The following is a 26634-nucleotide window of genomic DNA, read 5'->3' on the forward strand; positions in this document are numbered from 1 at the left end:
TTGTCAGTAGAGAGGGTCCAGAGGGGGTTCATGGGAACAAAAGGGTTAATGTATGTGAAGTATACAATGTCTCTGATCCTGGATTCACTGGAGTTTATAATAATTGGTGGGGGGGGGGGAGGAATCTTATTAAAAACTACTGAATAGCCTAGATGGACTGGTTGTGGAGAAGATATTCCCTATAGTGAGTGAGTCTAGGACCAAGTGGCACAACATCAGAATAGAGGGAAGTCCATTTAGAACAGAGGTGAGGATAAATTTCTTTTAGCCTGAGCATGGTGAATCTGTGGAATTCATTGCCACAGACAACTGTGGAGGCCAAGTCATTGGATATTTTAAAGTGGTGGTTGATAGTTTCTTTATTAGTTAGGGTGTCAACAGTTTTGGGGAGAAAGCAGGGAAATGGGGTTGAGAAGGATAATAAATGGAATGGTAGAGCAGACTTAATGGGCTGAATAGCCTAATTCTGCTCCTGTCTTGTGGCCTTAAGAAAAAAGGTGTAGCAGGATTTTGGCATCTTTGTGGACAAATTATTGACAGTAAGGATGCAGTGGCAACAGACAATTAAAAAGACAAATAGTATGCTGATCTTCATAGTGAAGCGAATGGAGTATAGGGGCAAAAGAACTGCAATTGTGCAGAGGTTTGTTTTTTTTCTAGCGTGTCGCACCAGTCAGCCATTCTTGTCTGGCATGTGGTGTCAGGATTGGTCTCCTTTTGGATTAACTGGGTCACGATATGAACATTCCTGACTCGACCCTTTTTTTTTTCGATGCTGAGTGCCTAGCTCAACGCTCAACCCAGCATGGATGGAAAGTGTGCTCAGGGCGGACCGACTTGGATTCAAACTCGGGAGCCTTCGCTCCCGAGTCCAGCGCTGATGCCATTGGTTTGGTAGGAACATATCTTGTATATGTCTATTGTTTTGGTCTCCATTCATGGGAAATGAAGAGGGCTAAGCTACAAATTTCACATCCCATGCCAGTGATAATAAACCTGATTCTGATTGAGACTATCAGACTTAATATTAGCTAGAGTTTATGAGAAAGGACCTCATTAAAATTTAGATGCAAGAATGATATTTCTCACAATGAACAGTGCCAGAAACAGGGACACAGGCTAGTCCATATAGGAATGAAGAAAATATTTTTCAATCAGAGAATGGTGAACTCATGGAATTCTCAAACAAAAAACAGTACCCAGGGAAATACAATTGAATATTATTGTTTTATTTCTCCCACAACTATCCTATTACCTTTTACCAACATCTTTTCAGTCGTAATGTCCCTGTTGCCTTCAACTACTTTTTTTAAAAAAAACCCACTCATCTTAAATCTTCACCTGTCTCTAAGTTATTCCAGTTCTGATGAAGGATTACTGCTCTGAATTGGCAACTTTCTTGATCTATCCTTTTGAATATTTCCACCATTTCCTTTTACTACTTAACCTATTTATTGGATCTGTTGTTTAAAAAAGAACACCCTAAACATATTCCTAACTAGAAACCTTCATAGGCATCAGAAATTATTGATTCAGCTCCTCTCTCTTTGCTATAACGGGCTGACCAACACAAGCAAAGGGAATAAGTACTACCTTTGGCAGCAACACCTGCATCCCATAAGTTAATAAAAGGCCTTTGAAGTGTACAAATTCTTGGCTGAATCTTGTCAGTATAAAATGGTAAATACTTTGTAGGTGTTATCAGCTTAAGTTGCAACCTCTGATGATCCACATTAATGTTCCATTGCTCCAGTTATTACAAATGATTTAATTTTTTTTCTCTTGTATTCCATATTGCAGATTATATTAACTCGAGGCACCATCAGCAAGTCTGAAACTAAACTATTTGTGTGCTTCCAACTGGCAAATAAAGTGAGTCAAAGAGTTATCCCTCTAAAATGTCTCTCGCCAGATGTATCATTGTGTTAAAAAGAATTATTCTTTAATGCTTCTGACCTTAACTCCTTTTCACCTCATCCATACGCTACTGCAGTATCTTTGCCACAAATATTTTTACTTGCCACATTAACAAATTAAGTGCTCAGGAAAGCCTCGTAAACGTGCCTTTCATCTTATTCTTTCCTCGTAAGTCTTTTGATTAGATTCATTTTTTTCTTATCATGTAGAGCTTATTTGGCTCATCAAGTCTCTGCCAGCGCTCAAATAATCCCATTATTCAAAATCTCTCTATTTTCTTTCTCTGTAATCTATCCTTTCACAAGCTAGTCAACTGCACCAATATTCTCCTGCCACAGGTAATTTATAGTAACTAATTATTCTTTTAGCACTCATTTATTTAGATTGAGAATGGAAACTAAAGAAGCTGTGGAAACCTACATGATGATAAGAACGTGCTAAATCCACATGGGGATTGGGATTGCTTGAGCTCTGAGGACCGGCACTGTTCTTGTTGTCTAACAGCAATTTGCCATTTAGTGATTTAAACACAAAACCTAGAAAAACACTGAATTCTCCATTCACTTTGCCCTCCGGAATGAGCCATTACAGAGGGAGAAGAATCCAGAGGACTTTTCAAGGTGAGTGGAGAAAAGAGTAGGAGAGATGTCAGATGCAGATTTTTTACACAGAGAGTGGCAGATACCCGGAATGCATTGCCAGGGTGGTGGTAGAGGTTGATAGAATAGAAACATTCAACAAACTCTTAGACAGCCGCATGGATGTAAGAAAAAATGAAGACTTTTTAGGAGGGAAGCATTTGATTGATCATGAAGCTGTTTTGCATGGATCTGCATAACATTGTGGGCTGAAGGCCTTGTACTTTGCTGTTCAAAATTTGTAGAATTAAATTGGTTATTTATGACTGAAAATCAGTTGGTTTAAAATTTTGGTGGAGTTGCAACCTCCAGTTACATTGTACTACGTTCATTTTCAAAGAATTGACATTCATAATGATCACAGTTTTATGAATAATTAAGCCAATGATATTTGTAATTCACTTAAAAGTCCCTTCCAAATCACTTGGTCAAAATCCTGGAATTCCTTTTCATGAAAACTGCTGTGATTCCAGCAGAAGATCCATCTTGAAACAACCAGAAATTGATATTAACCACAACCTTTACAGCATTACCCTCATTCTAAGGATAAATGAAGAAATTATTCAGTGTATATCAATCTGTACTAAAATCATTGATATATATAGTGGAAGACTATTTGAAAGGAGAAAACTGCCTACTTTATATGAGAAAGTAATAAATGAAATTATATTCTAAATAATTTATTAGCTTATTAATGCTCAATTTGTGAACCCTTCCTCTCAGTAAAAAAAAACTCCAGTCTCATAGGCTGCAAGTCAGAAGATCAGGATGCGATGGTTTAACCCTCTGAACTCTAATAACTAGACCACTGACCATGTTGGATCACCAGGTCAAGCATACTTGCTCAACATTTTGAATTTAGTGGAAAAAATGTTTTTAAAAGAGTAATGCAAAATATATTTGTTTCTTACCGATTTTGGCTTTGCAAGTTTTGTTATCTGGCTGCATCAAATAACCTTCCACACAACCACACGTGTAGGACCCATTTCTATTCACGCAAGTTTGACTGCACATTCCATATACGCTGCATTCATCAAAATCTGTCAGAGTCAAATAAGTTAAGTCAATGTACAGTGTATAGATGCAGCACATCATAAAAAGTGTTATGCAGTCATAAATCAGTTATGTACTGAGTCAGAATCCAGGAGCACTCCAACATTTTGTTGAATTGATACATAAAAGAAGAAACACAAATGGGGGAGAAGACATTGCTGTTCTGAAACCAGGAAGTCAGAATTTTATCACTGCAAACATAATTTTCCTTGCCTCTGAACCTCAGAACAGTGGTTCAAAAAATGAGGATTACTAAATTAAGGAGGTCTTAGTTGAACAGATTAAAGGCTCATTAGAATTCTGTGTCATTCAAATGATCCAAATCTGTCACTGGGTTCTGGTACATCCAACTTTTCTGTTGTGGAAATTATGTTTTCTTTAGTTTTTAAATGTGTTTTTGAATTGGAAAATCTAAAACCTCAAATGAAATGCAATGTTGCTTCATGCAATCGGAAAAAAAGAAACTGCGCATTCAGGTAATGTTCTTTTTTAAATGATGGAAATGTTTTGCAGCTTATGCAGCCTTCTTAAACAGAGCTAATATCTCAGGTTGATAACTGTCTACCTGTACAATGAAATATAATGATATGTGTGATGGGGCTGAGTGTACATCACAACCTTGTTCCTTGTTCCAAATATCATGGTTTAGATAGTAGTTGTTTGACATTTGATAACAGTAATAGGCATCCGTTAGTCTCGTGAGACCATGGATTTGCGCCTTGGAAGGTTTCCTGGGTGCAGGCCTGGGCAGGGTTGTATGGGAGACCGGCAGTTGCCCAAGCTGCAAGTCTCCCCTCTCCACGCCACCGATGTTGTCCAAGGGAAGGGCACTAGGACCCAAGCAGCTTAGCACCGGTGTCGTCGCAGAGCAATGTGTTGTTAACTGCCTTGCTCAAGGACAGAATGAGTGACCTTCAGATCGCTTGACCGATGCCTTATCCACTAGGCCACACAGCAACACATTTGATAGCTTGCATTTTAAAGACATTGAATTTTAATGTCATACACAAATAAAAAAAAGAACAAATGTTAATAAAATTACATATTTTTAAGCTTGTCATCCCAACATTTCCAGCAGTTGAGTTCTTTCCACCTGGAAATTAAAGGTTTCTTAGGTAAAAATAGCATTTGTTACTTGCTTTATGCAATATTGTACAGCATACCAGAAGGCTTTGCTACTTGTGGTAATATGAAAGGACTTTGGATGTTTAGCATCTTCATAACTGCGGCTATTGTATGAATAATTGAGCTCTAATATCAGAACTTAGAAGATTTAGTTGCTGCCTCCCCAGTAAATTCAAAAGATCAAATTCAAGTCCAATTTAAAAACATCCTTGGGTATTGTTGGTTCGTCCTGGAGCTACAAGACCCGGAATATCATATAAAATTTAATTTGTTCTGGAAAGCTCAAGTACTAAGATTATGATGCTCCAGTGGATGACTTGAATATGGCTGCTAATGCTATGTGATTAGGATTGCTAGAGGAATGTGATTAGCTTATTTTTGAGTGCACACAATAATTGCAGTTGTAAATCTGACCAAAACCTAAAGCAATTATCTCTTATATGGAAAATTATGGCCAATAAGCTCCAAATGTGTATGCAAGACTAAATATGTAGTGTGGAGAACTGATGAGCTGAAGAAGTTCCTGTAAATACCTCCGCATATACAATGAATGGATTGAATATGGCTAATTATTCTCATTAGGACCTCCATGATCAAGAAATTTACGCTGAGGTTACATTATCATAATTTAGTATTAACAGGGCTTTCAGAAATATGAAGTGGCAAATGTGCATTGTGCAGCCATTCATGTGGTGAACTCTTGGCTAAATTTTAAAAATCCTTTCCACAATCTTCAGTATCCTCACAAAATGCAGTCAGATATGTTTCTCTGTCTGTGCCAAAAGACCAACTAAATGGAACTTTCTCCAAGGATACCTTTTGATGTTTCAACAACACCCATAGTGATGATTTGGTAGTAGTTCTTTGTTTTGAAATAATACAATAAGAATGGGAGTTATTTTTGCACTAGATTTCAGCTCTAGGCAAACACAGTGAAAATATCTTGGGAAAGCTTACTGTAAGATACAAACTACGTCAATCTATTTCTGATTAAATGTGACTTTAATTAAACAATACCTCAAAATAGTTAGCAATTCTTAAAATGGTGAACTAACCTTCACAGCCTTTCCCATCTTGTGCCACTTTGTAACCATCACTGCAGTAGCAAGTTGAACCATTCCTTGTGACTGCACACTGATACTGACAATCAGCCCGGTCACAAGAGGATGCAAATTCTGAAAGGAAACACATAAATGTTTGAGAACATACTTTTGAACACTACTCAACATTAGCACATCAGTACACTACTACCCTTGATGCAAAAAAAAACGGTTCCAAGATGAAAAGAATGAATATATTTTGGGCATAATATTTGATTCCATTAACACGAGAAAAGAAAATGCAGTACAGGTCAAATTGTTGAAGTGGAAGGAAGTAAAGGGTAGAAAATAAAAAGCTTTAAGGAGGAAAATAAAGGAAAAATTATTTTTCTGTCTGTATCTCTGTGTGGAATATTGTGCTGATGAATTTTGTTCTGCAAGGATATCCTCACTAACATTGTTAGTTGGACCAGAAGCAATGACACCTTTCCTTTTAGAAGTGCAATTTAGATTTGAGCACTAGAATGTGGCTTTAAACAGTGCTAACATTTCCCAGTCTTGGATCTTTCACTGACCCACGGAGCAACCTACTGGCTGGATACTGCAATCATGACTATTAACAGACATTGGCAGCAATAAGCATTTCAATCCCCTGCTCTTCAAGGACTATCAAATATAGACTTTGTTGTCTTTTCCAGAAAGGTCATAATCCTGAATAATTATGTTATTATCAGTTTGCACTTTGCACATAGCTGAGCGCTTCATATCCTCCTTTGTACAGTAGCAAGCAGTAAGAAATCACAGCTATTATTGCTCCAAACAAATCAATGTTCACTGTAACCAAGTCAATGACTATTGCAAATAGGACCAGCAAGAAAAGCTGGTCAGGATGATCAATATTTAGAATCATTACAGATTAGGTTGCTACAATTTTTTTTATTGTATGGAAAGACATTCCTGTGGAATTGTGGACTCTGACTTTACGGGGAAAAGTTGATGTGATGTGAGAAGGAAAGAAGTGTACACTGAGTTTCTGCTCAAATTGTTCACAAAAATAATAAAAACTAACAATTGAGATTTTTCTTTTCCAGCTCCTTAACTTACCACTGCATTTTACATTAGAGAAGATAGTGTCTTATCACTTGCTTATTAAGAGATATGTAAAAATTAGATTGATTATAAACATCAAAAGAAAATGCAAACTGCCACAGGACTGCAAAATAAGCATACAGTAAATACATTTGTTCAGAATTTCAAATTTTTGGTTAAATACATTTGATGAAGTCGAAATGGATTAGTTCACACTGAAATTGCGGGCTTGTTATTGAACATTTCAACCTGTTTGTCATGGTGTAACCTTCCTTCTGTTTGGTGCTTCGGAACACAATGGACAACAAACGGATTTTGCAGTGCAGATGGGGGAGCACAAAACTTCTTTAATAGAGTATGTAAGCATGCAGAATTCAGGCAGCTTCGTTTGCAAAATGTTAAAAATAAAGGGAGAGGGGAATGTTTTCACAAATACAGAGTACATAGGAATAAATTAACAAATTAATACTATTCATGCATGATGAAGATCAACATTCAATGATTCAGGAACTGCTTCCCCATCATCAGATTTCTGAACTCACAAACAATACATTATTATTAATTTCTTTTGCACTTCATTTATGTTTTAATTAATAGTTTTGTTTTGTTTATACACTCTACTGCTGCCGCAAAACGTCAAATTTCATTTTATAGAAGACTGATAACAAACGATTTTGATTCTGATTCTTTCTTTTGGACCTGATCAAAACTAGCTTATCCAATTCAAGGAAATGAAATAATTTCTTGTTCTAACCTAACAAGTTACAAGTTAAATATGTTCCTAATTGTTTTGGTTAAATGAACGCTGTGCTATTTGGTACAAAACACAATGTACATAACATAGTGTATTTATATACAATGATGCACATATTCCTGAGTTTCTCCAGTTTGTGATAAAATCTGATACTGCATGACAGATAAACCACTGAAGTTATTTCTCCCCAGTTTATCTGTGAGTTTCTATTTGGTTTTTTAAAAATCCTGAGCTCTTCAGCTCATTTATTGAAAAATGATTTGGAAATTGGAAGCAAAAAGGAAATATTGCAAAGATCTACAATGTACAAAAACATTTCCAGTTAAAAAAACATATATATTGAAATTTCTGACTTTCAGCATCTGGAAGAATTTCCTTCTGGGAGGTGTTATGAAATAATTTGAGACAGCACATAGAAGTTATTACTGGAAGCAGAACTCACTCCAAAGGCCCAGTGCCCATGTAAACTGCTTCCAGCATTCATCAGTCACGTACACGATTTATTAGGCTCTTTGAGGTCAATCATGCTGGCTGCAATCATTCCTGCAGATGTATGGCAGAACTCTGACTGGAGTAAGGGCTTTGCATAACACACACAAAATACTGGAGGAATGAATAAATAGTTAGCATTTTGGGCTGAGACCCTTCTTCGGGACTAGAAAAGAAGAGGGAAGATGCCAGAATAAGAAAGTGAAGGGAGGGGAAGGAAGATAACTAGAAGGTGATGTGTGAAGTGAAGTGGGTAGAAAAGATATAGGTTTGGAGAGGAAGGAATCTGACAGGAGATGAGACTAGACTATAGGAGAAAGGGAAGGAAGAGATTACCCAGGGGGAAGGTGATTGGCAGGTGAGAAGAGGTAAGAGACCAGATTGACCATACCTTAAAAGGTCACTGATATCAGCTTTGTTGTCTAAGTGATGCACCATCAATAACTCTCGGAGACTGGAAGTGAATGATAGGCTTTTATTAGCAGCAAAATGGAGCACAAAATCTCGGAGACTAAGGGAGGAGCAGTGCCCCAATCGCCTTTATACAGTGGTCTATGGGAGGAACCACAGGAGCAGTCAGCAGAGGGGCGTGTCCAGACAGGTATACATAGTTTACCACACTAAGTATTCAAATTTCTCAAATATTTGAATGTCTTTACTATTATCAAATATTTATAAAGCAAGGAAGATGAAGATGAAGATAAGAACAAAAATCCTTCACAGACTTTGCTTAAACTTCTCACTGGCTTGGTATGATAGCCAAAATAATCAAAGACTCGACTCAGCTGAGGCTTTATCTCATCTCACTTCTCCCATCAGGCAGAAGATACAAAAGCCCGAATATCACCATGCTCAGAGATAGTTTCTGCCCCACTTTTATAAGACTATTGAGCAACCCCTTGTACAATAAGATGGACTGTTGACCTCAATCTACCTCATAATCGTTTGTCCTTTTTAATCTGCCTACACTGCGATTTCTCTGCCATTTTATTTTGCATTCTGTTGTTGTTTTCCATAGTATTACCTCAATGCACTGATGTGAGTTGCATGAATGGCATGCAAAACAAAGTTGTTCTCTGTACCTAGGTACATGTGATGACAATATTAAACCAATTTACCAGCATAATATTATTCAAATGGTGATATTTGTTTTCCCAGGAAGGCCTGAAAAGAGGCATACTGATGCAGTAGGTAGTCCACTTGCCTTACTGTCCAGTGTCCCAGGTTGAATCTTGACCCCTCTGTGAGTGTACCATTCCGCTGGGTGCTCCAGTTTCACCCCTATGTCTCAAAGTTGTTTCTACCCTCATCTGTAAATTGTGCTGAGTGTAGATGGCAGTAGGGGAATCAAGGGGGTGAAAATTGGCAAATGGGGATTGAGTTTCACGGGACTATTCTCAGAACCAGCACCGACTCAATGCGCTTTTGGTGTAGCACGTTGTCATAGTGAATCACAATATTCCACAGCTCTTTTTGAAAAGAACAACATTGTCAAGGTCTTTCATGCACTGGATATGATAAGTTAGTTTTATTTTCAGCTGCGACCTCATCAGCCGTAGCATTATCAGCATCCTTGCAGCTACTGAAGAGCATTGTTTACTTCCACATCGCTGCACAATGAACTCCTGAGACAGAGAATCCCTTCAGTTACCTACAGGTAACAATGGATTAGCTTGGAGAGATCTCCGACAGGAATACCATTATTTGCCTGGCTGATTAGTGCCAAAAAAAGAGAACAACTCGATCTCAAGAATAAACAATTAGAGGCCACACTATTTAAGACTTTTTAATTACGTCCACGTGGGATTAATGGGGTGTCTAGTGAGGGATGGCATCTCTGGTGAAGGGGCTTATTGTGTCCATTCTGGAGCGGCTCACTCACCTTCGGTACCAACCAGACACTCAGCTGTCACCGATGTCTCCAGGTAGCTGTTTGAATGTGACAGCGGCCACACCTCGGTGCACCGCTTCGACGGCTGGGCTAAACCAGGTGAGGGTAGCCAGTGGCTTTGAGATAGGGACATGCTTGTGCTAGCATGCAAAGTCATCTCCAGTGGACTGGGCGAATGAGATCTACGGTGAGATCCACAGCTAGGAAGACAGTACTGCAATACTCCATGGACAGCAAAGGGCATGACAATGTACAGGCGACGTCGTGGTCATCCACTGCAATCAAGGAAGATCCAAGTTTGTAATGTTTGTCCGTACGACTAAACTAGGACTTCTGAGGTTGAGAGAATGGAACTGCCCCAATGTAACACTTTGAAAACTCTTCTGCACCTTTCCTGTCATCGTCGGACACAATGGACAACCACCAATTACATCCACAGTTTCTACCCTCACCTGCACTTACAATTTGCTTGCATCTTTCTTTAAAGCACAACCACGCTGTACACATGAATTGTTTTGGCCCCCTTTTTTCCCAACCCCTTTCCTTCATTTTATTCCCTGGCAAGGCCCTGCTGCTCTGGCTGTTTAATTTCACCACATTTTCCACTTCCCTGCATCTCTTGCTATCTTAACTGCTGATCCACCCCTTACTTAATCACAGCAGGCAATGGCTGAGCTTGTGTGATGGTCAGATTATGCATGACACGGCAGAGTGCTTCAAAGAATGATGTTGCTAGCAGAAAACCTATTATAATGATGTACTGTACACCTATCATTTTGAGCAGCCCCATAGTGATGCCCTACTGGGCTTCTGGTAATGGTGTGCATGGGATTGTTATTTTGTTTATCAGACTGTTCAGTTGCTTGACTTCTATCTCCCACAATCCATCCTTTTGGGAATTACAGTCCCAAAAGATGAGAAGCAGCTGTGGCTGGCTAAGAATGAAAGTGTTACAGGAACTCCCCGCACTCCGATAATTAACTATCAATTGAGAGAACACGTTCCCTCCCTGTTGAGGAATGTATGATACTGAAGCGGTCAGATTAAAGTAAAGATAATCATGGGAGCCTTGACTTACTCTAGGTTCTGTGAGGTCACATATAAGCATAAGAGTTTCCTGTGGAAGATCCTCTATAATCTCTGCTGAAGTCAAAGAGGGTAAGATTTTGGGTGCTGAGCCCTTCGATGCTTCCAGTGATATTGTAATCATGGATGTTTTACATCATGGATGTGCCTTTTACATCAAAGCTCAAAGTAAATTTATTTTTGAACTGCATACAGGTCACCGGGAGATACATTTTCTTGCGGGCATTCACAATAGACACAAAGTAACACAATATAATCGATGAAAAACTATACACCAATGTATGAAAGATGACAAAGTGTATAAAAATAAACATAAAATATTAACAAATAAGTAATAAATAATATTAAGAATTTAAATTGTAGAGTCTTTGAAAGTGAGTCATAGGTTGTGGAATCATTTTATCATTGGTGTGAGTGAAGTTATCCACTCTAGTTCAGGCGCCTGATGATTGAGGAGTAATAACTTCCTAAGAATGGTAGTGTAGGATGTAAGGCACCTGTACCTCCTTCTTGATGGCAGCAGCAAAAAGAGATCATGTCTAGATGATGGGAGTTCTGGTTGATAGATTCTACTTATCTGCAATAACACCCACGTTATCAAAGGAAAGAAATATTAAGTCCATCCATTGAGATTTGCAATCTAGTTTTAGTTACAACTCAATATTTGAAGATGTCAATAAGGGTTAGTCTTCATGCAGGATAATGTACAAATATCTGAGAGTTGTGTGCAGCAGGTTGTCTGTAAGTATAAGTTTACGACAATTACCACTTCAGGTAACATTTTGAACATATAGCGTTGTTAAAGCTGATCCTTCTGTCAACGAATTGAAATTCTTTTAACAAATGTCGATAGAAATTGCATTGAGGGTCATTCTTGACTAATTCTCTACAGCTCTGGGCAAATCTGGCAATGGAAAACAACAGTAGGAAATGCGACAATCTCAGTCAAAGGTGAATGGACGATGTACGTTCCTGGCACTAAAACATCAGAAATATATACAAAATTATACAATGGTTTAATGAAATTTTCAATAACACAACATCAACTTTTGACATTATGCAAATGAATTTCTGGCCTTGTCTTCCTAAAATATGTGATAATTCCAAGATATGTTGCGCTGATTCATCAATTCATAAGAATTGCTGTGATTTCTTTCCAAAACTGCAAAAGAATTTTTATCCCAAAAGGCTTAAAAATTAATTACTGTGTGAAAGGTTAACAGGTAAACCAGAAGTGCAAATTTTCCTTAGTCATCGACAGGCAATAAATGAGGGCTGATCAATCTTTAAGTCTTGTGGCATAACACTGCGTTATATCAATCATATTCACTTCCTGTTCCCATTCCCTATCATTACAAATTTGAACTCTGTTTGTCTACCAGCCTCTTGCTTGCTGCTGCTGGAGAACAGTCTGTGTATGGCGGTTTCTCGCTTGCTGCTCTCGAGGTCAAGTGATCTCTCTCCCTCCCTTGATTACGTCAGCAGATTGTGCCAGAGCAAGATTTAATCAACACAGATTGTAGATTTGGACTCTAATTCAGGTTGATGACGTATTCTAGTTCTAGTCACACTTTTTCTTGCACCTTTGGCTGATTTTTAAATCAAGGTGGCCTGTAGACTGACCTGAACTGTACTGAAATATGCCTTTTGACTTCGTGTTTTATATTCCGAGCTTTCGCTCACTTTTTTGTTGTCATTTGTGTGATTTATTTATCCATTTGTGCATGGAGGGTGTGAATGGGGATTTGATGTTTAATGTTTCTCTTTGAATAGGTAGGTTCCGTGGTTCTTGTTTTGTGACTGCGGGGAAGATGAATTTCAGGGCTGTATACTGCATACATACTTTGATAATAAACGTACTTTGAATCCTTGTATCTTGCAATAAAGTGTTACCAAAAGTTAAACACCCTTCTTACGTTACATTATTATACAGTGGGATCAGGAGGTGATGCTGTGCAATGATTTTGATCTCATTTTTAGCTGTTTACATCTTCATGCCTTTGAGGGTTCAAAGTACTTTTGTTAAAACCTTTAAATGTATTTAAAGCATGATTTTATGCTTTCTTTCCCTTTTCTCACATTTTTTTTTCCAGATTTGTCACTTTGCTTCATTTCCTTGAAGTTGTTTCTGAATCCTATTTGCTAGTTAGCACCTCAGGCTCCTTTTCTTTAGATGCTTTCAGCTCTGTTCCTGCTTTTCATACATTCCTAGCCGCAACCCTCCTTCCCATACTATCGATCCCATGCACCCCTCTTTCCCTTTCTCTCTCTCTCTCTCACACACACACACACACACACTTCTATTACCTCTAAATGCTACTTTTCACTACATTTCATTGTTTCTGTCCACCATTCTTTTTGGTCAGAGTTCGAAAGGGAGAATAAAGCTACACTTGTGCAAATCCCTGAATTATATGGATTATATGGTGAGCCTGTGATCTCTGTCTCAGAGGGCAATGTCAGAACTTCTTTGAAGAAGGTAAACCATTGCTAGGTGGTGTACCCTGATAGTGTACCTGGTCAGGCTCTGAAAACCTAAGTCAACCAACTGCAGGAGTGTTCAAAGACAACTTCAATCTCTCACTACTGCAATTGGAAGGTCCCATTTGCTTCAAAAGGACAACAAACTTACCAGTTCTCAAAAAGAGCAAGGTGATCGGCCTCAGTGATTATCACCCAGTGGCACTCAGATCTACTGTAATGAAGTGCTTTCAGAAGTTGGTCATGGCTGTAGTCGACTGCCTATACAAAGACTTGGACTCGCCACAGTTTGCCTATTGCTACAATAGGTAAACAGCGGATACAATCTCACTGGCTCTTCACTCAACCTTGGATGACCTGGACAATAGTAATACCTACGTCATACTGCTGTTTATTGATTTCAGCTCAGTGTTCAACACAATCATACCCTCAGTTCTAATCCACAAGCTCCAAAACTTGGGCCTTTGTACCTCCCCTTGCAACTGGATCCTTAACTTCCCCGACAAGAGACCATGGTCTGTGCAGATAGAAAATAACCCTCCTCCTCACTGACAAGCAACACTGGTGCACCTCAGCTATGTGTGCTTAGTCCACTGCTCTACTTTCTCTACACCAGCAATTATGTGGCTAGGCACAGCTCAAATGCCATCTATAAATTTGCCTACTGCTGGCAGAATTTCAGATGGTGACAAGGAGGAGCACAGAAGTGAGGTGGCTCAAATGTGATCAGATGAGTGAACAACAACCTTTTATTCAACATCAGGAAGACCGAGGAATTGATTGTGGACTTCAGGAAGGGAAGTCGAGGGAACACACAGGTGTCTTCATTGAGGCATCAGCAGTGGAATGTGTGAGTAGTTTCAAGTTCCTGGAAGTCAACATCTCTGAAGATCTATCCTGGGCCTAGGATCAATTGCTCTGATGCAATTACAAAGAAGGTATGGCAGCAGCTATATTTCATTAGGAGTTTGAGAAAACTTGGTAGGTCACCAAAGGCACTCTCAAATTTCAGCATAACATTTCTACTGGTTCCCTCACCATCTGGTATGGAGGGGTCATTGCACAAGATTGGAACAAGCTGCTGAAAGTTGTAAACTCAGCCAGCTCCATCATGGGCTCTAGCCTCTCAAGCATTGAGGACATCTTCAAAAGGTGATGCCCCAGAGAGGAAATACCCATCATTAAGAACCCCCCCCCCCCCGCCTTCCTCAGTTGGGACATGTCCTGTTCTCATTACTACCAACAAGGATGAGATACAGGAGTCTGATGACTGAAGTAATGTACTTTTGCTGCAAAACAACAAATTTCATGACATATTCCAGTGATATTAAACTTGATTCTGGTTCTGGTTGCACTATGGTTTGAATATCTCCTGGATATTGGCAATTTACACCTACCGTATCTCTGAATGGTTTTGGTATTGGTTTGTTATTGTCATATGTACCAAAATACTATGTCATATGAAGAGCGTATGATGGCTCTTGGCCTGTGTTCACTAGAATTCAGAAGAGTGATGGGTAACCTCATTGAAACCTATCAAATGGTGAAAGGCCTTGATAGACTGGATGTGGAAAGGATCTTTCCTAAGGTGGGAGAGTCTAGGAGCAGAGGATACAGCCTCTGAATAGAGGGGCATCTTTTAGAATGGAGATGAGGAGGAATTCCTTTAGCCAGAGAGTGGTGAATCTGTGGAATTCATTGCCATGGGCAGCTGTGGAAGCCAAGTTTTTAGGTATACTTAAGGCAGAGGGTAATAAATTCTTGAGTGGTCAGGGCATGAAGGGATACAGGGAGAAGGCAGGAGATTGGGGCTGAGAGGAAAATTAGATCAGCCATGATAAAATGGTGTAACAGACTCGAATGTGTAAATGGCCTAATTCTGCTCCTATATCTTACGGTGTTAAAAGCTTGACTTGCATACTGTTCATACAGATCGAATCATTATACAATTCCTGTTGTGAAATGTCACATTCATGAAGAACTTTGGAAACTGCTTCCTCACACTGTTACTTTAATTTTCTCTTGCCTAATCATCCTTTAATGATCACTTTAACACTTTTCTTGTCGCCTGTTTTCCTGTTTTCAGTTTCTTTTCTTAGTCTGATCCATCCATGTTGTAAGACGTACAAATTAGACTTAATGAGATCACATGAAGTTAAAAACTGTCAGATGGAATGACAACGATTCGAAGGTTCAAAGCACATTTATTATCAAAGTACGTATGCAGTACCCGACCCTGAGGAATGGTATAGATGAGGGATAGAACAGAAAAGAGAGTGAAATATGGGAAGAATTGGAGAAAGTCAGTAAAGGAAACAATGGCAGATGATTTGGAGGATGATGACAGTGACAGGAGGATAGAATATCAGAGATAATCAAAGGAAGATAAAATTTCAGAAAATTAGATCAGATGAGTGAAAATTCGGGACACATACCATTGATCAGCTAGAGAGCAGGATCTGTACCAAGGTGGGAACCTAATGGATGATAAGGTGCTGCAATATCATTCAGGAGCCTGCTGTCTCTTATTTCTGGCAATGAATTGTCTACCTCTTACCCACTCAATAAATTTAAATTTGTTAGTCAGTACAGGGTCACACAGCTGAGAAGGATGCACTCTGCACTAAATGACAGAATCTTGATATTTATGTGCTTTAAAAAGAACCAGATTTCATTAAAGCCCATTGCAACTAGATCTGACATAATCCTAGTAATAGCTTCCGATCTCAACTACTTGCAAAGGATCTCCCTCATTTTTTGCTCTCACATTAAGGAGGTTAATATTCTAGACAGGGAGTGCAGTATCACTGATACAGGGTTGGGATAAGAAGAAACTCAGTAGATAGTATTTGTTCAAACTCTTGCCTTCAAACAGGAGTTCCCAACCCTTTTTATGCAATGGACTCCAGGTTGTGAACCTGGGTGTGTCTTTTAGCCTGAACGTGTCTTCTTTCCTGCTTTTCTGTTTTACAGCTTGTGCTCTTAGATTTACCCCACCTGCTCTGTGCTCATCTTGCCAGGTTTCAGAACTGCAGAGTTGCTTTCATGTTGCTTTCATATTAGTTTTTGATTAATTTCAAGAAAATCATTCCATTTCCTATGCCCACTGCTGTACTAATCTAATACACCAACCCCCTATCATTTTTTTTTTATTTGTTGGTCCTCATTGCTGCTTGGATTTATTAATTCACTCATGCCTGTTGCCAAATTAATTCCCTGCTACCCACTGATCAGTAAATTTATTCATTTCATTTGTTATTGCTGCTTTTATATCAATTAATTTATTGGGTGTTGTCCAGTAAACTCAATTTATGACTACACTGTTCTTCAGTGTTCACCAGTAATACGCTCTGTATCCGAGAAACTGGAAAGTCTTATCGTTGAGGGATTTTTTAAAATTTCATTTCTCATGGTTGCATGCTACTTCACAAGGCATTGTGAATCCGATTTTCCTAGTCACACTGAGGAGTTTCATTTTATTTCTGGATAATTACATGATAGATCATTTTATAATACATAACTGTATTTTTAAACATACACACAAATGCACAAAACACAATATTTACAAGGGATTGTTATCCTTTTTTTCACTATCAACTTAATTAGTAATGCTAAATGAAAACTGTACTGGGCTGAACGTCTGGACAGTGATACAGCAGACTGAAGATATTTTTTGTCCCCTGAATGAAACATACGTTGTGGCACAAACTCATTTATTCTATTGCTTTGGCTATGTTCTTCTTTGAATGAAATAGAATGTTTCTAATCGAAGGTTAAACTCTGAAGCTGTGAAACTATTGAATCGTTAAGGAGCCTTATATTTAATCATTAATTGTGTCATTCTGCATGAACACTGACATATTACTTAGCCCTATTAAACGATGGATTGAATAGAGACAATTTCCAGATCATCAGATAAACTCTGATTACTTTTACTTTAGGCCGAACAGTAATGCTATTGTTAGTTTTAGATTCCATTGGCCAAATTGGCACAAGTAAAACACATGTATGTGTGGAGATATAAGAGACTGCAGACATTGGAATCTGGAGCAAAAAACAGCTGGAAGACTCAATGGGTCAAGTAGCATCTGTGGAGTGAAGGAATGGTCAACATTTCAGTTGACACTCCATATTAGAACTGAAATGTAGAGGGAAGTTACCTGGTATACAGAATTGAGAGGGAGTGGTGAAAAAGGATGATAGGCACTGAACATATGGAGGGATATCCAGCCCATTATTCAAAGTAACTGGGGAAAAAACTCATCTTTTGGGCTGGGGGAAAATAACTTTTCCATCAGCCATGAGTACGTGCAGCAACAACTCTACCAGTAATAACGATTTGACTCATGTTATCCTCCTCCACCCTGCAACTGCTATTTTTCTGTGGTACTATGTGGGCAGATGACTGAGAGGTGTCCAATCACAAACAAGAGAAAATCTGCAGCTGCTGGAAATCCAAGCAACAAAATGCTGGAGGAAATCAGCAGGGAAGGCAGCATCTATGGAAACGAGCAAACAGTCGGCATTTCAGGCCAAGACTCTTCATCAGGACTGGAGGAAAAAAGACGAGAAGTCAAAGTGAGAAGGTGGGGGGGGGGGGGGGGGGAGGGGAGGAGGAAATACAAGGCAGTAGGTGATAGGTGAAACCAGCAGAGGAGGTGGGGTGAAGTAAAGAGCTGGTAGGCCAATTGGTGCAAGAGAGAAAGGGCGGAAGAAGGGGGAATCTGATAGGAAAGGTTAGAAGGCCATGGAAGAAAGGGCCTTTGGGAGGAGCACCAAAGGGAGGTGATGGGCAGGTAAGGAGATAAGGAGAAAGGGAAATTGAAATGAGGAATGGGGGGGGGGGGGGCAACACCGTAAGTGTTGCTCGTTGAACCTGAGAGTGGCCTCATTGCCATAGTAGAGTAAGCCATGGACTGACATGTTGGAATGGGAGTGGCAAGTAGAATTAAAAATGGATGGCCACTGGTAGGTTCCAGCTTTTCTGGCAGCAGCTTCCAATCTACATCGGGTCTCACTGATATACAGGAGGCCATATTGGGAGCATCGGATACAGTGGATGACCCCAACATACTCAAAGGTGAAGTGTCACCTCAGCTGGAAGGACTGTTTGGGGCCTTGAATGGTAGTGAGGGAGGAGGTGTGGGTGCAGGTGTAGCATTTGTTCCACTTGCAATAGTAAGTGCCAGGAGGAAGATTAGTGGGGAGAGAGGAATGGGTGAGGGAGTCATGTAGGGAGCGAGCCCTGTGGACAGCAAAAAGTGAGGGTGGGGAAGAGGGAGGGAAAGGTGTACTTGGTAGAGGGACATACTGGGGATGGTGAATTACGTGCTGGACGTGGAGGTTGTTGGGGTGGTAGGTGAAGACAAGACAGACCCTATCCCTGGTGGGGTGGTTGGAGGATGGGGTGAGGGCAGCATTGTTGGTGGAGGAAGGGAAGCCCCTTTCTTTGATCAAAGAGGACATCTCCTTAGTTCCTGAATGAAATGCCTGAGAGCAGATACAGCGAAGATGGTGGAATTGAGAGAAACGGATAGTATGTTTACAAGTAATGGGGTAGGAAGAGGTATAGTCCAAGTAGCTGTGAGAATCAGTGGGTCTATAAAAGATATCAGTAGATAACCTGTTGCTAGGGATAGAGACAGAGAGATCAAGACAGTGGAAGGAGGTGTCAGAAATGAACCAGATAAATTTGAGGGCAGGGTAAAAATTGGAGGCAAAGTTGACGAAGTTGATGAGCTCCACGTGGGTGCAGGAAGCAGAACCAATGCAGTCATCAATGTAACTGATGACTGAGAGGTGTAATCAAGCCTACTATACTGGAGGGTCACAAAATTAGCCCCTCTGATCAAGTCAAATAATGCTTTAAGATTTGGTAGCATGAATTTCAATTTGGTTTGTATCATTTAATTTAGAAATGTTGTGCTGTTTGGTCCAGGAAAGCCTGCTTTTAACAGTTGTGTAAATATTCTTTTGTTCTGAAATAGAACACCTCCCCAATTTGAATCAAGTCTTGCCTCACCAAGCTTTGAAAATGCTGAAGAAATAATTATTTGGTATTCCAAAGAACATTTTTCATGCTGTGTTCACAGTACCATTTAAGTAAAATGGGAATGTGTCGATCAATAAACTAATTGCACTGAGCTTGAGAAAGTATCTTACATTCAAATTTGTAAAATTCAACCTTTAAAATACTCACTGGGTCATACAGATCTACTTTTCATCTGTGAATTCATTCTCCTCATTTAAGTGCCGTGGAATTAACATCAACTCCTGTAAAATGACTGATTTCTCTTCATTGCTGAATTTTGAGTTTTTCATAAGGTTTTACAATTTGTATATGAATAGGCAATTCACGGTGCATCTTATGTCTTTTTATAAATGAAAAAACTGACCCTTTAAAGAGGAATTTTATAGTCTTCCAATAGTTACACCAATAATTCTTGGTTTTGGAATGAAAGTATTTGTGCGCATGTTTCCTTAGTTTTTCTTTAAAGTTAAAACTCCATCTTTTCAGGTGAAACATAAGTTTGACTTGGCATGGTTTTAAGTCTATAAGACCATAAGCTATAAGAGCAGCATTAGGCCATTTGGCCCATCGAGTCCGCTCCACCGTTTCATCATGTCTGATCCATTTTTCTCCCAGCTCAATCTCCTGCCTTCCCCCGTATCCCTTCATGCCTTGACCAATCAGGAATCTTATCGATCTCTGCCTTAAATATACATAATGACTGATCTCCACAGCTGCCTGTGGCAAAGGATTCCACAGAATTCACCACTTTCTGGCTAAAGCAATTCTTCCTCATCCCTGTTTTAAATGTTTGTCCCTCTATTCTGAGGCTTTATCCTCTGTTCCTAGACTCTCCCACTATAGGAAACATTCTCTCCACATGTATTCTGTCAAGGCCTTTCACCATTCAATAAGTTTCAGTGAGATCATGCCTCATTCTTCTGAATTCTAGTGAATACAGGCCCAGAGTCATCAAGTGTTTTTCTTATGACAAGCCGTTCAATCCTGGAATCATTTTTGTGAACCTCCTTTGACCCTTTCCATTTTCAGCACATCCTTTCTAACAAGGGGCCCAAATGTGGTCAAAAACATTACATCCTTGCTTTTATATTCTAGCCTGCTTGAAATAAATGCTAACATTACATTTGCCTTCTTCACCACAGACTTGGCCTGCAAATTATTCTTTAGGAAATCCAGCACAAGGACTCTCAAGTCCCTTTGCACGTCAGATTTTTTATATTTTCTCTCCAAACTAGTCAATCCTTTCACTTCTTCAACCAAAGTGCATGAGCACACACTACCCAACACTGTTTTCCATCTGTCCTTTCTTTGCCCATTCTGCTCATCTGTTTTATGTCCTTCTCTAGCCTCCCTATTTCCTCAAAACTACATACCCCTCCGCTTATCTTCATATCGTCTGCAAACCTTGCAGCAAAGCCATCAATTTCATCATCCAAATCATTGACATATAATGTAAAAAGAATTGGTCCCAACACAGACACCCGTGGAACACCACTAGATACCAGCAACCTGCCAGAAAAGGCTCCCTTTTATTCCCACTCCTTACTTCCTGCCAATCAGTCACTGCTTTATCCTTGACAGAATCCTTCCTGTAATACCATGGGCTCATAGCTTGTTAAGCAACCTGATGTGTGGCACCTTGTCAAAGGCTTTCTGAAAATCCAAATACGCAACATCAACCACTTCTCCTTTGTCAATTGGGTTTGTTATTTCTTCAAAAGAATTCAACCAGATTTGTCATGCACGATTTTCCCTTGAGGAAACCATGCTGACTACAGCCTATTTTATCATGTGCCTCCAAGTACCCTGAGACCTCATCCTTAATAATCGACTCCAACATCTTCCTAACCACTGAGGTCAGATTAATTGGCCTATAGTCTCCTTTCTTCTGCCTCGCTCCCTTCTTGAAGAGTTGACTTAGGAGACCATAGTACTTTAACAGAATCAGGGAATGTAGATACAAGTATAAATTTAACATCCAAAACTGAATTACCTGACTATCAAATTTCTAATGCAACTGCATTAGTAAGTCAACTGTTTAACACAGAATACATGAAATGCTTGCTGCGCAATCTGAACTTTTAAGTTGTAAACATGGAAGTTTTTTAAAGTCTATTCTGATGTATGTACATCACTGGCAAGGCCGATATTCCCATTCTGAGATGTCCATTGAAAGGTGGTCATGAGCCAGTTCATGAACTGAAGCAGAATATGTCATAACTTTATCACTCTTTTAGATGTTGTTAATTGAAACTGAAAGACAGTCCTTCAATTATTGGTGAAGAGTCACCTAATAATAATATGGTTGGGTTGAGTTGTTCTCCGATCTTGGCAATTTACTTACAAATGTTTTGTCACTGTGCGTGGAGACATCTTGATTGCGCTGTTGATTGTGGTGTGTTCTCTGAATGCTTGGCATTTATATAACACATGGAGATGAAGTATTTGCATGTAACTTGCCAAGATCAGAGAACAACTCTAAGCCAGTCGAGCTACACATCTTCCAAATTATTTCCAGTGATATGGCTACTGTGACATTCTGTGCATCATCTTGGTTTGAATAATGTAATTCACCAATCAGGCTCAAATATTAAAAAAGAATGAAAATAACATTCAACAGTTTTTTTTCTCTCCTGAAAGGAATACTTAGAGATATGATTTAAGGACTGTCCTCAATTATTCAAGTTAATAGTATGCTATTTTTGAATAAGAGTGCAATTTGCCTAATGAAAAAAAACATTGTTGAATTCCTGTCTCCATCATTCAATATGATATTGCTGGTAATGATGTTCTGTGGTGAAATGAATACTTCGGGGGGAGGGGGGTGGGGGGAATGAGAAGAGCACAAAGGAAAACTAAAGGGTTTGTTTTAGAAAAGATTAATTTTCTTCCAACTAGTTACATTTCTAATTTGCATTTTTGTTAATATTCTGTACAAGGTTTTATCCAATTTACATTTAAATTACTAAAGAGATTGTTAACACTTCATTTTGGTGAAATGTTTGTAAAGGGCATTTTCTAAAGTTCAAGGTAAAACTTTACCCAAGGACAATTTAAAAAGAAGAAGATGGTGTATGTTTTGTTCTGCATTGCAGTTTTTCCAAAGGATCTTGCTGAATAACTTAGAGAGTGTCATGCAAAGGATTTGTTACAGTGTTTGTGCCTTTGAGTTCAGTGTACACTCAGAATTTTGCCCCTTAACACCTCTTGAAAAGGTTGATAAGCTCTTCAGGAAAATAGTAAGATGATCTGATATCAATTGAAGTTGAAATAACAAAAGAATGTGAAACGTTGCAAAGCTAATGGTGTAAAGCATAGCGGTATACTGACAGAGAGAGAAACCTGTGGCTGCTACTGTCCAAGGTTATTTCTAACTTAGAATGGAAATTGCTCAGTTGATCACATGAATCTGTAACTGGCATTGATGCAAATCATATCTTTTTCTTCAGTTTAAAGACACAGTCCTCCACATACAAATTAATCTGGTTATACCATGCAATGCATTTGAATAAAAGTAAGATTGTGGAATCTGGAGTGCAATAATTTTGTACCATCAAGTGAGGTTTGAGTGGAAAAAAGACATACTATTTACATACATTGAAATACAAACTCGTTAACATCTTTATTGGGTCCTAAATGTTTTCCAATAGGAAGTTATGGAAAAAGACTTGAGAAATATTAATAAGCATGGGAATGAACACTTTGTCTATTTTCGCAGTCCTTTGTTGATGTTCTGTCCTGTGTCTATTCTTATCAACAGTGAAAGCTGCTGGATTTCATTAAGTATACAAAAAAATGAGAATGTACTCTTAGCAATTAAGTTAGATACAAAGATAGAACACAGGAAGAGTTTTGTTAGTGTGAATATCGATGCCTTCATTTGTGCTCCCAATGTTTTGATACATCATAATTCAATGCACCATCGGCTTCGTGTCTGTGGACTCACTGTCATTATAAATGCTACTTGCTTACTTTCACTGTTTGCATGATTTGTTCCATTTCTCTCTGCACATTGGGTGTTTGACAGTTTTTTAAATGTTTTGTTTGGGGGGGATTTCTTTGTTTTGTGGCTGCCTGTAAGGAGATGAATCTCAAGGTTGTATAATGCACACATGCTTTGTTAATAAATGTACTCTGAATTTTGAACTTAATATTTAAACCACAAAATGGCAGTTAACTGCATTTTCAACATAAAATTGTCATTAAGTTAAAATGGCTCAAGTCAGTGAGTTCATTATTTCATACATTACAGTCCACTGGAAACAAACCAAGAAAAAGAAAACAACATTTGGAATGTTATTATGCTAATATTATATGAAATAAAGACTGAACTTGACTTCTAAATGGAAAGTGACAGCGTAGATTACATCAAACAACACACACAAAATGCTGGTGGAACACAGCAGGTCAGGCAGCATCTATAAGGAGAAGCACTGTCGACGTTTCAGGCGGAGACCCTTGGCGTAGATTACATTATGTTTTCCATCACTGTCGAATTGACAATCCTCAAGTTGAGAAAAACCTATAAGATGAAGAATGAAGTGGCTCTTCACAGTTACAGCCCCAGGGATTATGATACATTGCATACCATTTTTCCCATTTCCTACACCAGATTCTGAGTGAATCTGCCAATTGACTTCCAATGTAGAACTGAAAGTTCTCAGACAGATTTTTCTTATGTACAGTGAGTATTTGGAATTGAAAGATATATAGACCTGGCTCATTTAAAACAAAAGTCAAAACCAAAGTTAGGCTGAAGTCTTCAGTAAAATGCAAGATGTACTTGGAGTTGAATGTTAAGTTGTCAACATTACTGTGCTCATGCCAGAAAGTCTAGGATTTCAGCACACTTATCTACAAAAGTGAGGGCTGTGAACACTGGCAGTCATTTGCAGCTCTGTGACAACTCTAAACTCCTCATGGGTTTCAGCAGCAAAGTGCAATGTTACAGCAATTCACGGCACTTACGCTGAGGAACCAACTCAAATGAACAACTGTGTCATGGCATTGTGCTTAGAAATCCCCTTTGAGTTCAGAAGAAGAGAGCGATCACAAGGGAATAAGTTATGTATTAATATTGTCAGATTTCTTTGGATGTATTTAAATATTTTAGAGACCATTAAGTGTTCAGTTTGTTTTTATGTTTAGAATAATTTTTCAATTCTATCACAATTTGATTAACATTTAATAGTTTAGCAAAACTTTTAAATGTTTCTGAATGTTGGCTATATTGCAGTGACAGCCATCACTCAAAGATTTTCCTCAAGAATTTCATGGCTGAGGTTAGTCCCAGTCATGTGATCAGAGTTGCTCACTGAAGACTTTGTCCTGATACAAAAGCTTGCTTCTGACAAACAAATCAGAATTGTTCCATCTTGCGTTAATTTTAGCGGCACGGCCAATAAGGAACTACTGACATATCAACAGGGATAACAGCAGTGAGGATGGGGAATGCTGGTGTTTATAATGAAAGATGTTCTGAAGAGTCAACATGATTTTATGAAAGAAAAGCATTGTTGACTCTCTTCTCGTAATCCTTGTGATCGTAGCTAGAGTAGCTAAGTGAGAACTAAAGGAAGTAGGACACTTGGATTTCAGGTTTCCTCTGATTTTAACATGTTGTGGAGTCTGACCATTCACTGGCTTGCAATACACTCTAGAACAATAATGTATAATTTGATATTGTTAAGTGCCTGTGCCCATAACAATAAACTCAATTTTAACTTTGACTTTGAAATTGTATATATGTCACCTGAAGTCAGCATGGGTCACACCTCCAGTAACAAGCTTTCATAGTAAGAAAAGCTTGTTTGTGTCATACAGCCGTAGAATCATAGGATCATGCAGTATTCAAATAGACCATTCTGTGATTCTGTCCATATTGACCAATGTGTAGCCTTCCGTACTATCCCATCTCCCAGCATAGAGTGCCCACCATACACAAGCAATTCAAAGGATCATCTCAACACTTAGCTGTGTGGATGAACAGAGGGATCTTGGGGTTCAAGTCCATCTCTAAAAGTGGCCACACAAGTTAATAGAGTGGTTAAGAAGGCCTATAGTGTGCAGTGATTTATTAATTGGGGGTTCGAACTCAAGATCTGCAAAGTTACATTGCAGCTCTAAAAATCTCTGGTCAGAATGCACTTGTGTTTGGTTCTGGCTGCCTCATTATAAGAGAAATGTTCCATTTCTGACAACATCCTGGTGTTTTTCTTCTTCCTCTTGAGAACTATCACATGCATTATGTACAATAATGATTTCACCCATCAACCTCCTGAACTAGCATGGATAACTTCACTCGCCTCAACTCTGAACTAATTCCACAACCCATGGATTCACTTTCAAGGACGCTACAACTCGTTTTCTCCATGCTCAGTATTACTTATTTACTATTGATTAATTTATTTATTTATGTATTATTTGTTTTTATTTTGTATTTCAAGTTTTTTTTTGTACATTGATTATCAGTCTTTGTAGTTTTTCATTGACTATTGCATTTTTATTCTACTGTGAATGCCTGCAAGAAAATGTATCTCAGGGTGGTACATAGTGATATTTTCATACTCTGATAATACATTTACTTTGAACTTTGAACAACTATGTGCAATACATGCAATACTCTAGCTGAGGTCTGGCTAAGGTTTTATAAAGATGGAGCATTAGCTTCTGATATCTGCATTCAAAGCCCTGACTAAATAGACAATAGACAATAGGTGCAGAAGTAGACCATTCGGCCCTTCGAGCCTGCACCGCCATTTTGAGATCATGGTTGATCATCTACTATCAATACCCGGTTCCTGCCTTGTCCCCATATCCCTTGATTCCCCTATCCATAAGATACCTATCTAGCTCCTTCTTGAAAGCATCCAGAGAATTGGCCTCCACTGCCTTCCGAGGCAGCGCATTCCAGACCCCCACAACTCTCTGGGAGAAGAAGTTTTTCCTTAACTCTGTCCTAAATGACCTACCCCTTATTCTCAAACCATGCCCACTGGTACTGGACTCTCCCAGCATCTGGAACATATTTCCTGCCTCTA

General features: G+C 38.9%; 1 protein-coding gene across 1 annotated transcript in view; it reads right to left on the reverse strand.

Moving 5' to 3' along the window:
• Window positions 1-26634, reverse strand: part of LOC140714547 (low-density lipoprotein receptor-related protein 1-like) — a 1940354-nt gene that overhangs the window by 1243148 nt on the left and 670572 nt on the right. The window contains exons 4-5 of the mRNA XM_073025830.1: window positions 5789-5908; window positions 3467-3595 (exon numbers count right to left, since the gene is read on the reverse strand). Coding sequence (XP_072881931.1) covers window positions 3467-3595; window positions 5789-5908 — 249 coding nt within the window. The remainder of the gene's footprint in view (window positions 1-3466; window positions 3596-5788; window positions 5909-26634) is intronic.

This window comes from Hemitrygon akajei, chromosome 2, assembly GCF_048418815.1.
Source record: "Hemitrygon akajei chromosome 2, sHemAka1.3, whole genome shotgun sequence".
NCBI classification, from domain to species: Eukaryota; Metazoa; Chordata; class Chondrichthyes; order Myliobatiformes; family Dasyatidae; genus Hemitrygon; species Hemitrygon akajei.